The sequence below is a fragment of the Perna viridis genome, chromosome 6 (genome assembly GCF_037379345.1).
Source record: "Perna viridis isolate PV_CMFRI_1.1 ecotype Kerala chromosome 6, ASM3737934v1, whole genome shotgun sequence".
Taxonomy (NCBI): Eukaryota; Metazoa; Mollusca; class Bivalvia; order Mytilida; family Mytilidae; genus Perna; species Perna viridis.
In genome coordinates this window covers 6271459-6287536 of record NC_142450.1, presented here as the reverse complement: position 1 = coordinate 6287536, position 16078 = coordinate 6271459, and the positions used below count along the sequence as shown (strand labels likewise).

The following is a 16078-nucleotide window of genomic DNA, read 5'->3' as shown; positions in this document are numbered from 1 at the left end:
ATGTTATTTGACCATGAGGTCAAAGGTCAAGTTCAAATGTCCACCAATCTAGTACGAGGCGCCTCGCCTTGAGAAAACATAACCCCATACCAAATATCAGATGTCTAAGTAAAAAGACAAAAGAAAATTATGGCCCGGCCAAAATTTTGTATGATATTTGGCCAAAATTTTGTATGTCATTTGACCTTGGAGTCAAAAGCCAAGGTCAAAAGTCATCCAATCTAGAACATTTCACTCTAACTTGATGTGATTTACTTAAATGTCAAACAGGTCAGATATCTAAGACCAAAAAGTAATGGCACAGACAAAATTGTGTATCGTATTTGCCAAAATTTGTATGTAATTTGACCTTGAGTTTAAAGGTCAAGGTCAAATGTCACTCACTCTGGTATGCGACACTCCGCCCCGAGAGGATATACCAACATACCAAATGTATTAGAAGTCTAGGTCAAAAGACAAAAAAGTTATGATCTGGACAAAGTTTGTATGAAAAGCGTTAAGAAGAAGAAAAGTCTTTATGGTGGTGATTTAAGGTCCAAATGAGCAGAAAACAAAGATATGCTACATATTTTTATTTTTGATATGTTTCAGTGGAGAGCATCTACTACACATCCATGCATACATTTAATTAATATCTTCTTGCTCTTGTTAGCAAAACGGGTCTGAAGATAGCCTATTTTCGTATATTTCAAATTGTCAAAAATTAAGAATTTTGGTTGCTATGGTAACCAGCTGTTAACCAATCAGATTGCTTTGTACTTTATTGTAAATTGTTTTCCATAAGACATACTTCGTTAATATAATTATTTAGTTTGGTAAATTTCCACCATTAGATATAAAAAATACATTCAAATTGTGATGATTTTGTGATTATTAGGCCCTAAATTAGTGGTTGCTAAGGAGTGGTTGTTGCTATGGTAACGGTGAAAATATTTTTCATTTTTTTATTTTATTCATTGTTTTTCTTATATATCCAACTGATTTAAAGTCAATTTGGATAAAATATCTGACATCAATAAATCACTTTCAGTGAAAATTACATGATTCTTAGGCGGACTGCTAGTTAATGTCTTTTTTAATTCTAATAGCCACGGTGGCTCCGAAAAAAAAAATCTGTTTCTACGGTGATTTAAACCGTTTTTGTTTTGTTGAATTTCTAAAATTTTCTACCCATGGGCAATTTGGAATGGGAACATTTAAATTTTTTTTTATTATGGCCGATCAGAACCCTTGCGATAAGCTATTTGTAAACAAAATATTAGGACTCTACGATTTTTTTCTCTGTTTTAATCAGTCGAAATTCAGTTTTGGGAACTGCAGGTTGAAACTGTCTGTCAAAACATTCAAGCTTTGCAGCAATTGTTGAAATCAATCGTGCCCTAAGATGCATTCACCTCTGACCTAGCTACAACTATAATTTCTCAGTTGATTAGGTAAGGCTCAAGTGATATAAATTGTCACCTAAACGCCGAAGTCTTAGAATATGATTGTAACAATTAGGTCGGATGAATGAAACACTAACCATGCAATTTTAAGTCCATTGAACACCTACAGCTCTATCATAAAATATAATCTTATATCAAAATTGTAGAAATCATTATAAAATATTTTCACTTCCATTATAAAATGCATAGGGCGAAGTGTTGCTTTTCTGACCTACTGATGATCAAAATCAAAGAATCATTACTATAAATTGTAACCATTTTGACGGACACAATAGCTTCATTTGTAAAAGTTGTAGTTTGCTGTAATTGTTAAAATGATGAATTGAAATGCTCCTAATTAGTGGTTCACGATCCTTAACGTCCTTCCTTCACGATCAAGCTGTAGCACTTGACTTGTATTATCATGTTAATATCGCTCGCTTAACAGTCTCACGTTGGTAGATTTGCCCGATTAATTAGTCTTGTCTTTGTCTTTATATGTATATTGGTCCTTGTTCTTATCTTTGTCTCCTTTCTTTACATATGTGCATATGTTTTTCAGATGTACCACAGGACTAAAAGATACTTTTATGTTAGAACATTTAATTGTGAGGCGTTGAAGGATAATTGTCAAATTATAAGCGAGTCACCTGTGGCGACTGTAATCGTGAGGCGTTGAAGTATAATTTCTCACGTTTCGTAGTACAGGGAGAAATTATTGTATTAACGGTACGAGACCTGGCGTAGTAATATTTATCACGTGTTATCAATTTTGAGCGGGAAATTTTTTCCCGTTTGGTCACTATCTAGCCCAAGTCAGTGAGGGCAACACACAAGACGGACACTACGATTAAGGAAGCCATTTCCACGGAAGTTAAAAGTGCCGTCGCGAATGCTCAACAAGATTTACTCGGGAACTTATGTACAATATTGGATAGTAGATTGACCGCTTTCCAAACTAAGATTAAACAGTCACAACAAGACATCTCGCAGTCACAAATGACTAAAATAGAACAGACCGGATTTGACTGTCGAATCAGTACAAACCGCTAAACAAAAAATCGTAGAAGGTATGGATTTAATTCGAGAGACCCAAAAGCTGATTAAATTGGCCGATTCATCGGAGTTAGGAACACTTAAAAAACATATAAACATTACACAAAAATATACAATTACATTTGTATTAAACAACAAATTAACAAATTAAATCTATGTTTATATAGTCGTATAAACACTTATTACTCTTGATTAGATGTTTACATAGGTTCCCATTTCGCCTTAGTTTATACAAAATTGTACTAAGGCGAAATGGGAATATTTTTTAGTATAAGAATTCAGAGCTAAGGCGAAATGGGAACAAGCCATGGAAAGTAGTGTCGGAATATGTTGCCAATCCTATAGCCGAGGATTCGGAAGACGAAAAGAAGATGATCAGAGCACAAAACAGGGCCGAACGAAAACAGAAAGGTGAAAAGACAAAAGAAACTGAAGACTAACAGGATAGTTCCTTACTCAAAAGAAAAAGACGATAATAAAACATCCTGGAAACCAGGGAGATGCTTTACTTGTGGCAAGAGAGGCCATAGGGCCGATGACTGTCCTGAAAAGAAAAAGATAAGTAACTTTAAATTTTATCATAGTTTTTCTAATGTGTCTGGTGATATGAAACATGAAAATAATTTTAACAAGTCGCTCAAGAATAAGAGTCAATACACACAATGTTCAAATGCTTGTATTCATGATGACAAAACTGAACACTTGTCATAAAACGTAAACAATACGAGAACCGAAACGGTTATTATCACACCTGTGGGTCAGTTGAAATCACACATAGGTAAATGGAAATCAATTACTAGCAATACACATATTATTGATGTTATCGAGAACGGATACAGAATACCGTTCAAAACAGGACCGGATTCGATTGTTTTAAAGAATAACAAATCTTCTTTAGGTAATCCAGAATTTGTAAAATCTGAGATTATGACATTAACAAAGAAAAGATGTATTACTAAAGTAACAGAAAAAACCAGTTGTTGTGAATCCACTCACTGTGGCCTACAATAAAAACAAGCTTAGATTAGTATTAGACTGCAGACATATAAATCCACATCTATTTAGATTTAGACACAAATATGAAGATAAGAAAATTGAATGAGATTTATTTAAAACTGATGATTTCCATTTTAGTTATGACAAAATCTGCTTATCATCATATTGAAATTATTGATATACACAGAACATTTCTTGGGTTTTCATTTGAATTTGACACAAAAACTATAGATATTTTGTTTTCAATGTCTTACCATTTGGTATCGCTACAGCAGGGTATATATTTTCAAAAGTGAGGGAGGTAGTTAAACACATGAGATCAGAAGAATTGAGGGAGGTAGTTAAACACATGAGATCAGAAGAATTGAGGGAGGTAGTTAAACACATGAGATCAGAAGTATTGAGGGAGGTAGTTAAACACATGAGATCAGAAGGGAAACGTATAGTCATGTTTCTAGACGACGGTCTAGGAGGTGATGACGATTTTGATAGTTGCTATAAAACTAGTACTGAAGTCAATAATGAATTACAAGAATTGGGCTTTCTAATAGCTCATGAAAAATGTCATTGGTTTCCAAGTCAAAGAATTGAATGGTTAGGTTACATATGGGACACAAAATTAGGGAAAGTTTTTGTCAGAGAAGAAAGAATTAGTAAAGTTGAAAACAGCATAAGAAAGTTATGCAAAGAAATTACTAATGGCAGATTATTATTTAGTGCTAGATTTTAAGCTAGCATAGTTGGTCAGTTAATTTCAATGCAAATTGTCATTGGCGACAAAGCCAGATTTTACACAAGACATTTTTATGAATGTATTATGGGTAGAGCAGGTTGGGATGCTCAAGTAAAAATCTCACAGTCGGCATTGACAGAAATTTTGTTTTGGGATAACTCAGTTAGAAAGATAAACGAATCGGGTGTAGATATCAGCAAAGTAAATGTAAATTTTGTGTCAGACTTTGACATGTTTTGTGATGCCTCAGATGTAGGTTTTGCGGGATTTTGTCAGTCCCAGGAAGTATGTGATTACTTCGTAGGTCTGGTAACAGGTAATTGGACTAGAGATGAAAAATCAGAGAGTTCAACATGGCGCGAATTAGAATGCGTCAGGAGAGTTTTGCGTACAAACGCAAATGTTCTAGAAAGTAAGAAAATAAACGTAAATACACACAATATGAATGTTCTCCATATACTTAAGGTGGGTAGCAGAAAATCCAAATTACAAAACGTAGCTACAGATATACACAACTTATGTCTCAATAGGGATATGAATCTTAATTTGAATTGGGTTCTCAGGTCAGAAAACAAAGAAGCTGATGCAATGAGCAGACAATCAGACTGTAGTGATTGGTCAATTCATAGCGAATTTTTTGTATGTCTTTCAGGACTAAATATCAGACGAAATGTGGAAACAGCGATAATCCAGAGTGGAGTTACCATAGGCGATCCATTGTACATTTTATCCGGAAAAATGACATCTTTTATTGTGGGTTCTAAAAGCGAGAACACTAGTAAAAAGTATTTCTATAGTTTTAATAGATGGAAGAAGTTTGCAAAAGAACATAACTTATCCGATTTACCAGCTGAACCTGTACATATAGCTCTTTATATAACTAAATTAATAGACGAACACTGTTCATCTAGTGTAGTAAATTCAGCTGTTTATTCCATAAAATGGGCACACAATCTTAACGGTTTCATTGATCCTACAAACAATTCTTTTGTTATATCATTATTAGAATCAGTTAAAAGACTTAACGGTAAACCCCGTAAATAAAAAAGATCCAGTAAATAATGACATGCTCATTGAACTTTGTTCTATTTACGAACATTCTACGGACATTTTAGTAGTCAGAGACCTTACTATGATTTTATTGTCTTATACCGGTTTTCTTCGTTTTGATGAAATCAGTAAAATCAAATGTAAAGATATTCATTTTTTGACAATTATTTAAAAATCACGATTGGTAGTAGTAAAACAGACCAATACAGACAAGGCAACGAGATTTATATTTCAAAAGGTCAAACTATTGCCTGTCCATATAAAATGTATGTTCGTTATTTAAGAATAACTGGATTAGATCCTCAATCTGAACAATTTGTTTTTAAACCGATATTTAGATCTAAAGGTGTTTGTAAAGTTATATATAAAAACAAACCAATTAGTTATACTACAGCTAAAGAAAATATTGTTAATAGGCTTAAGTCAGTAGCACCTAGTCTCAATCTAGGTCTTCATTCATTACGTTCCGGTGGGGCTACGGCCGCTGCCAAATCTGATGTTAATGAAAGATGCATTACGAGACATGGGAGATGGAAAACTGATTTTGTAAAAGATGGTTATATCGAAGACACATTAGATAGAGAATGTCAGTCTCACAGAAACTTGGTCTTTAATTTTTTGTTTTTCTTTCATTGTCTTTAATTATTTTCTATGCTCACTGGACTATCGGCAATATGATATATATTTGATTAATTATGCCTATATTTATTAGAGTTTGAGATATGGAAGTAAAGTGTATACGTATAATTATCAAATTATGAGTGAGTCACCTGTGGCGATTATAATCGTGAGGCGTTGAAGGATAATTGTCAAATTATGAGTGAGTTACGTGTGGCGATGTTGTGTCATTTATCAACTGAATATTTAATTTCCATCTAAAAATTATACAAGAACATTTGACCGATATTGCATGTTGAACCTCCCACCTCTATATTTTGTCTATATCCCATATGCTTTTATTTACATGAATTTATTTGTTTATTTTATTTATTACGAATGGTTATACAGTAACTCTTATCAATATATTTTTTACATGTCATAATAAGAAATCTTTCCCCCTTGATATTGAAATAAAATTATATTTAAAGAGTATAGACTGGGAAGGACACCAGCCTCCCACTCACCGAATTCAAAATTTAGGTATCTTTTACATACATTTTTTTTATTTAGATCTTCCTTTGTATTTGATTTTAATGATGCTGATGAAAGATTACTCCTTGAAACACGTGTACAGCATATCGAAATTTGCAATATTATTATGATTGGTACTTTTGTATTCAACAACCACTGGCATGGGTCGATGTCACTGCTGGTGGACTTAAAGTCCCTAATGGTATTAACCGACCCAGTAGTCAAACTTGTCTGACGGCCAATCATTTTATATATGATTTACCGAAATTTGTGGTATTCCAAATTTTAAATTTCACAAAACACCAAGGCCTCATTATGGTAAAACTTCTTTGTGATAGATATAGCTTTCTATTTCGACCTTTTTTTTTTGCTTTGAGACCTTCTTGATTACAATTATTATTAATATTTTTTTTTTTTTTTTTTTTTTTGGGGGGGGGGGGGAGGGATTTCGATCTTCTGTTGTCTTTTCAATGAGTTTTCATTGGATCTAGTTTTGTCCTCAACTAGATGAAAAAATAAAAAATCTAGACGTTTGCAATTCGTTTTTTTTTTAATTTATTGTTTTTATCCTCTAAGTTAAAAAATACAGATAAATTGATATCGTCAGGTTTTTAACAAATATTAGCATTACCAGATTTCAACTATTTAAAGGATGCCTCGGTAAAACAGTCGATGAAGAATTCTTTTTCGACTAAGTGGACGCAAAGCAGAGTGATTCAAAAATTATATTAAACAATAAAAATATTCAGTACCATAACAGAATAGGTATGTAATGGAAGTGACTTTAATCTGTTTTCATGTACACATGATTTTGCTATTATCACGTGATTATCATATGATTATGTTATGGATATAAATAGTAGTGAGCTGAGCTCGGAGGTTTACGTTTAACTGTTGAGTAAATCTCGTTTTCAAACATATTAAGAATATGTACATACAGAGTATTTACATATTCTTAATGTGTTTGAAAACGAGATTGAGTTAAAAACATATGAGTAACAAAGTCAATTGATTGATCAGTCGGCATTTAGTATTTAAGCGAGTTCATTCGCGCGGTTTATCGCTTCTTCTATAGATAGCCATTCAGGTGTGTAGCACACCGTCTCTACGCTTCTAGACTGTTACAGCCTGTACGTTCTTTGCTTCTAACTTATCTACGGTTTCGCCGTTTTCTCATAGGAATGTAACATTCCGAGAGAATACTTTGGTTTAGATTTATTCGGACCTTTCGGGTTCTTTGTGTGCTAAATTATCATGAAATCATTAGTATTTCTGGTTTTCTGTCGCGCTACAAATATGGCGCGGTAAACAAACGGTTAGGGTGTTAGTCACTTCCATTTGCATTGTCATACCGGTTAATTTTGAAGTTATTAAGAATTATGCATTTATAAGCGATATGCACCATTGTTTTATATCAAAGGTTTTGTACTTGGTCAAATAAACTATGTATTTCTAATGGAGTTTTCATTTAGCAATGTTATAGTTACAGAGCCCAGTGCACGAACATACCACACAACACGGTGTCCTGTATGAGGTTACTAAGTCAGGATATAGGTAGTTGATATTGACACATAAATCTGGAAAAGCAAATGCAGCTGTATAATACATAGAGCATTCATTGATCAGTACGATGGCACACACTTAACATCTTGCACTACCAATTGCACGTTTCAAAGCGTTAACTGGCCGGCCATTTTCACTGAGAAACTTGCACATACAGACGAGTCCCGTTACAGTACATGTATCTTGAACATTCATTACACGAAATTTAAGTGAACAAAAGGAGCTGAGATTAATGTCAAGTTACGTCTGAATGAAAAAAAAATCGACGGTGTAGTTTTTCGTTTAAGTTTTAATATAGGCATACGTTTCTGGCATATATGGTAAAGATAATCGATTTTTACGGGGGCGCCGAATGAAACTTGATCTTTTTGTAATCAAAATCAATTCCTTCACAACAAAATTATTTTTGTCGTACAAAACTATGTTACACAGACTTGTTTTATGATCACTTCAATTTTGTAATGACGAAATTCATTTTTTTTTTAGACATAATTAAATTTTGTGAGACAAATTGAATTTTTTGTCACAAAAGTGAATTCTGTGTCACAAAATTCAACTTTGTGACACAAAATTCAATTTAAAATGCAAATTAGTTTACAGAATCCTTTGGATATGCAAATGAATTTAAGATGTGCACCACCATGTACACGTGTATATGTCACGCGACAGTTACAAAAATTCGATAATCTGGGTTTATTGCACGTAAATTATAGTTAGCAACCGCTGAACTATAGTTTACGGTCGATAATCTTTGTTTATGAATGTAAACTATAGTTACCGTGGTGCGAATAACAGTTTGTCTACAAATTTCGTGGCCAGTAACGTGGCATTTTATTGTTGAGTTGAAAGATGTCAGGAAATGATCACATGATTCAACAAGGAAAATCCCAATAAATCGGAATTAGAAAAATCGCGTATTTTAAAACCTCTTTTATCAAACCAATCTCATAGAAAACGTATAATAGCAATTTTAGTCATTTCAAAACAGTTTTACTGTAGCGTTCAACTTAAAAGATTTTTTTTTAATTTCATCTTAAACGGCCTGAACCGTTCTGCGCCCCGTATTTTTGTTGCCCAGAACAATTTAGTTATTCAGGAAACGCTGTTTTCAGAAGTTCAAATGTCAACGTCCCACTCATGACATCGGTATTAATGTAGCGTCACAAAGAATACATTTCAGTATTTGAATCTTTCAGACACCAGTAGTCATTACCTAGAGTTATATCTGCATGATAAATAAATCCTGCAGCGTTATGTTTTTTTACAAAATAAAACACTGATTGCTTGATATATCAATTGACTTCATGTACGGAGGCCCATGACACAGAACTGATACATATTAGCAACCAAAGTACTGCCTGTACAAATACAATTGCCATTGTAAGTCATGAGCTGTTTTGTAAAACCACCTATAAGAAGTGTTCCAATATCATATTGGATAAGTTAAGCTTACCTCTGGCTATTAATTTTGCTTACACTTTTTTTTACAAGAATTGCAAGATTTCAACTGTTCAATTGATGGATCGTTTAGAAACATCTCAAAAATTGAATTAGATTTGTACTCGATAAAAATATTGAAGTAAGGTAGACATTTAAAAAATTATATCAAACAACTCGTTTTTCAACAAACGATCGGCATTCCAATGGGTACAAACTGTGCTCATCTTATATGCTGACATATTCCTTCACTCTTATGAGGCTGACTTTATAGCTTATATGACCCATAGGAAGGGACATCGTTTAGCTAGATTATTTAATCTTAGTTTCCGCTGTAACCCTAGTTTCGGGAATTATTTACATCGCATCTACCTCAAATAACTTGAGATAAAGGATACTACATAGTCACTGTGAATTCAACTTCATATATTGTCCTACACTTAGAGATCGATGGTAAAGAAAAAAACTATTGATCAAACTATACGACAAACGCGATGACTTTTCATTTCGTATTTTCAAATTTCTTTTCATCTGTGGCATTATTTCTTTATCACCTCTATATGGAGTTTTCATATCGCAACTCATACGTTATGCCAGAGCTTGCCGTTACTACGCAGACTTTTTGAATCGCGTTAAAGTTACAAGTAGGATTCGGAAACAATTTAAGGTTATGTTGCTACAAAAATGAAGTCATCACCACAGAAGTTGTCATGATCTCGTGGATCGTTAAGGTGTATGAAAACTGATTTGTCCAATCTACATAGTTTACCTTTCCTCTTTCGTGTACCCTGGATTTGACGTTTTATGAGCAACCCGGCGGTTCTTTTTTCAGAAAAGCAGATGACAACTATCCTACCGTTGCACCTGGTCCATGCTCCCAGTTTTTAGTGGAGTCCGAGTTGCTCATATTTTGTTACTTTGTATGCATTATTTTGGTTATTTTATGTTCTTTGTTGTGTGTGTTTATTTTCCATGTCTGGTCTTTATCCCTGGATTACATTCTTTTGATTTTCGCTAGAGCCTCCGTTCCCTTCATTACTCATTCTAATACCTGTCTTTATCCTTGGATTATATTCCTTTGATTTCTGATTGGTTCACTTGATTACTCTAACAAAGTATGGACATTGATAGAGTAATCAAGGGAACCAAAATGCTAGCGGGAATCAAGAGAATGCAATCCAAGGTTAAGAACTTGACTTGAAAAAACAGTCAGTCTATTTTTAATTAAATATCAAGAATGCCATATCGCCGATTTTAATTCATTAATGAATAAGGAAAAATAAAATCTCGGTCCACTCTAAATCATAAAATTGTTTTGTCACACCTCAAACACAACATAAATTACACACTGAATTATACAAAATACCTTTCTTTTACAATCATGACATGCTTTTCATAACATTAAACATAATATGGTGTTAATTTTTTAGCAAATATTAAATGGGTGACCTTTTCATAAGTCATCACTCGTTGACCGTTAATATAGTCATCCAAAATGATTAACTGTTATGATTATTAGAAAACTTCTCATATATGTATTCGAAAACATATTTTTTGAGAAGCTGAATGCAATGCACTCTAATTTAAAAACTAAAACAAACAACAAAAGAATTAATAATCAATAACTTGATACACATCTGTTAGACACCAATGGTCTGTACTTGACGCTATTTCACTGCTTCTTGTCGCAAAGTTTTCCTCTTACCGCTTCTCCTAAACATCTAAACGATTCTTGTAGCTTCTTCTCGCTTTTTGTGACTTCTTGTCATTTCTAGTCGCTAATTAGTGAGAACTTAGATACACAACTGTACATCTTCATATGTTTTTTTCCTGCAGCGCTATGTTTTTTTACAAAGCTTTTTGAACATTGATTCATTTGTGGTTGGACTGAATAACCACCAGTCCTTGCAACCAAATGTCAAAACAATACTTAAATGCTGCATTTAAAGTGTAAATTCCTAGGCCACTGATACAATTGGTTGGCTTACAACTGAATAATTGAACAAAAATCATATAGAAGTATACACATACTAAATACAAATACCTTTAACATAGATACTACAAACTTTGGTATCTTTGGACAGTATACTTATTGTCACCAAATGTCTAAACACTAAATAAAGTTCTGCATGTAATACAAAGTCTTAGGCCACTGATACACTTAGTTTGCTATCCTTTCAACGACATATTTTTAAAAAGTAAAATCACAACAAATATACACCAACTAAATACAAAAAATCAAGCGCATAGACATTATCAATTCCAGTATGTGTATATGTACAATTACCTTTTTTCAACGATCACGATGGAAAAATAAGATAGTTAGTTATATACCTCAAACTACGACAAACATCACATTTGAAGCAGCGGTAATTTCAGCTACTCATTAAGGAGAATGTCATTGTCAACCAATAAATAGTTGTCATACCTGCAGACAAATTTCACAATAATGTTGTTTTGATATTTTTTGAAAGATGATCATCAAATAATTATTATCAGGACATTTAGAATAGAAAAATGACAGTCAACAAAATGTTTGTTTATTTTTTTAATATATTAGCGTAAACTGCTGGATACAACTTATTGTACTAAAATATATTTCAGGACAGACCGATGAACAGAATGGTATATTAATTTATTCATTAAACTATTTTCCGATGATATTTAATTTTCTTTATGCACTGAAGTGCTACTTTTCCTACGCCATTTGTTTTAGCAAACTTTCTGTTAGTTGTTAAGTAGACATTTTGCTTACAAACACTTGAACATCTGATTTCTTTTACTGTTAAAACATTATTATTCTACCATCATATGTTCAGATTATTATTCTATCATCATATGTTCAGAATATTATTCTACCATCCTATGTTCAGATGACACACCATACACTTTGGACAAGGGAAAGATGACTCACAAACTAAAGTATATCGTATAAATATTATCAACTAGGTCATTATACTTAAGGCCAGAAAACCATCAATATCCGGTTTGTGCATGTAATGCCATAATGCACCTCTTATTTGGTTACTAGGAAACGGATGGGGTATCATCAAGAAAACATAATTTGCTCACAGTCTTACAGGTATAATTAGTTTTTTAATAAGATTAACAGAAACAAATTGATGTACGAATAATTTGAACATTTCTTTTTACACTGTTTTCGGAAAAAATGAAAATTCAAAATGTTATTTTTAGATGATTTTGTTTTATACATGAACAACACAACTTTCGTCGTGAATTATTGTAGTACATTTATAAGTCGGGAACCGAGTTTAAACCGTCTTCTTCGTGTATTAATGTACATTTATTCGTCGGTAACCGTGTTCAAACCTTCTTTGTTGCCATTTATCCCACAAAAAGTAATATTTACTATATCTATTGGTATGAACAGCTACAAAATCACACGATTGTCTTTTACTTTGATAACACTTAGAAAATTCCGTCCACGTTAATGCCATCCAAGGGCGCAGTGATATAAATGTTACATTTTGTACACTTGAGGGCAGATCTCCAAATAGGTAATAATCGTCAACCCAGAAAAATGGCGCCTTGAATGCTGCTCTATACAAAAGTGGAATCAAATCGGTTGTCATGAAAACGACACAGCCACTGCAGTATGTTTTTGGATATAATTTTAGGCCTTTTAATTCATTTGGATTAACATACCAAGGATCCTTAGGATCTCTCAATATTGGAGATGTCCCTTTCTCTTTCACGGCACATAAAATAGACTTTTTCTTTGATCGAAAAAATTGAAATTTGTCAAATGCTTTTTTAAAATCCACAAACATGTCACCATCAAGTTTTGTCACAAAATTGGTATTCATACAATACTCAGTTATCCATTTAAACCCCATAACACCTTTATTAGTCAGGTTTGTATACCTATCAAGAAAATAACCTTGGACTATGTCTTTGTAAAGGTCGTTTTCGTTTTCAATTTCAATTTGTATTTTTGGTTCAATGGTTAAACCAAGTAGAAAAACATGGCGAATGTCCTCAGGTGCGAAGTACGTGGAATTTCGAAGATACTGTCGCAGTTTCTTTCGAAATGACGTTTCTTTCGGTCTGGTATATATAATCACAATAGTTGAAATATTTCCATGGCTGGAACAAATATCTTCATTGTTGATTTTATATGGTTGATTGATACTTATAGGGTATTTTGAATTTCCATTCGGTTTACGAGTTAATTTTATCATAACATTTCTTTTCCAAGGTTCTGTGAATAAACGATGTTGTTTCCCGAAATCAAATTCCAATTTCCATGCAGTAAGTGCAAACAGATATAAATGATACAATACATATACGTAGCATAATGTCATGATGTACATTAGATACCTCCAGTACAATCTTCCCATCTTTATTCTCTTCACAAAATCCTCAGTTATTCGTTCCTAGAGCGCGATCTTTTTTGTACTTAGTATATACAAACAATTTCTTTCCGTTTTATGAAACATAGTTTTTATACCTCGAATAAAACAAGAAACACCACGCACTTATGCATGCAACCTTATATTCTATGAATGAAATAAAAATCTATTCAGATATTATGTGAAATCATTCTTGTTTTAAAACTTTTTCTGTATACGTATACAGTAAATGCATGATTTACTGACGATTTATATAAAAATCGTTAATCCATAGTGTCCCTATCTTAACGTAGAAATCCTTTTCAGCCAGTAACAAAAGATATTATAATTTAATATATAATGGTGATAGTGTTGTTCCATATGTCACACTGTCTATATTTATAATGTATCTTTTTCTGAATGACACAAACATGTAAAAAGTCAATATAACTACCACAGTGTATCCAGTTGTAGAATGAATATATATGGTAATCATAAACTGAATATGAAAATTATTTAACTCGGAAGAAATAATCATTATCAGTAATAACGTATCTATTAATACTTTATTTCCTTTTCGTTGTTGTTTTTTCCTTCACATCCCTGATACAGATATGTTTCCATTATTATTTTAATTAAAAAATAAGATGAACCAACATCCGCATATTATGACGTCACAAAATACAAGATGGACCAAAGCCGATAAATCAGCTGATGACATTGAACGAATACTCTGATTAAGCCGATAAATGGGGTTCTTGGCATCATAAAATGAGAATGACCAAAATGTCCGCGAATTCCATGAAAAACAAAAATATTTAGTGAAGGTATCTATTGTATGCAGTAGTACAGCCTAAAAGCGCCTATAGATTTATTAATCATAGTGATTGGATACAATTTATTCAACTATTTCTCGTTAATTTTAACGAGCATCTGACTTTGCGAACGAAAGGTTAAATTTTGACGTCTGATAACATCTACATCACATTCAGAAAATAATTAGGACGCGTTGGGGCGGCTATATCTGTAAAGATTGTTGATATATCATATGTGAAATATTCAAACATATTTCTGTAGTGAAATCTGATACATCACTGCCTTTTTTGGTAATTTATATCTGTATATAATAATTAATATAAAATATATTATATATTAAAATTTAAAAACGTGGAAGAATTGTTATCCTCTTAACGTTCTTGGTGCCACGAGCCGATTTTGGACCAACGTCAGACAATGAGGCTCTATGACATTTTGTTTCGTGCGTTCTGGCGACGTTCGATGTGCATTGGGCACCTCCCATGTATAATGTGGAGATGACCAAAGAGATGTTTCTGCACGTTTATCCTTGAGTCCTATGATTCTCAGTTTAATCAAAATATAGCTCTGGGCTCACGTTATTGACGGACGTTCTATATTTTAAATAGACTCTCGATTTTCAGGTCAAAACATTGTATGTACAACGATAAGAGTCTACAAATTTCAATATAATTTGGACAATTTCATTATTGTAACGATCATTGAAAGGGTGTCAAATTACAGAATTTCAGTGCTCTGTTACCGATTGTACCAAAAGGGCGTTTGAATTTATGGTACTGAAACACCTGAAAACCATGAGAAATACATGAATAGAACTAAATAAAACAGACATCTTTGTTTGTTTGTTAGGCTTTTTTTTTTTGCTTCTTTCCTTTATGAAAAACCACAAAGCAAATTTCTCAAACAATGTCACATCTACGCCGTACTCGATCAATTTCATCTTAATTTCAATTCAAGTGAATTATTAAACATTGACAATCATAAATGCTATTTATTTTGCATGACGAAACAGTATTTTTCGAAGGTTTACCTTCATATACGCGTTTTTGTATATGAATGTTTTATCATTTAATCGAGTTCGGTTTGTAAACTTTTACCCGTTTAATATTGCAATCTGATAACTGTTATTTTATAATTTTACACCGTATATGTGTATGTCTTAATTGTATTATTGGTCTATATTTCTCTTCGTGTGTTTGTTTGTTTTGTTTTGGTGTACATACTACCGTATGGATTGTATGAACCCAGGGGTACAGTTTAGTTGTAGAAACAATTATACATGCGATATTTTATAATTCATCTATAAAAACGATTATACATGCGGCATTTTACTGTCCTAAAATCGTAAAATTGGATATATTTGTGTATGTTATTTACAGCCTCACATCTATTGTTTATACCGTACATAAGCCTGATCAGTAAATCAGCATTTGAAGGACGAAATCAGTATTAGTTTGACCAAAAGCCTATATGCATTTGGATTGCTATCAGGCCTTGGTCGCGCGAGGACATAAAATTTA

At 32.8% G+C, this 16078-nt stretch overlaps 1 protein-coding gene and 1 pseudogene across 1 annotated transcript; one reads left to right on the top strand and one right to left on the bottom strand.

Moving 5' to 3' along the window:
- Positions 1-4897, top strand: LOC148613359 (uncharacterized; annotated as a pseudogene).
- Positions 4898-10635: 5738 nt separating this feature from the next.
- Positions 10636-14188, bottom strand: LOC148613358 (beta-1,3-galactosyltransferase 1-like). Its single transcript, XM_088586759.1, has one exon. The coding sequence runs from the start codon at positions 13749-13751 to the stop codon at positions 12684-12686; it is 1068 nt and encodes a 355-aa protein (XP_088442885.1). The 5' UTR covers positions 13752-14188; the 3' UTR covers positions 10636-12683.
- Positions 14189-16078: the final 1890 nt, after the last annotated feature.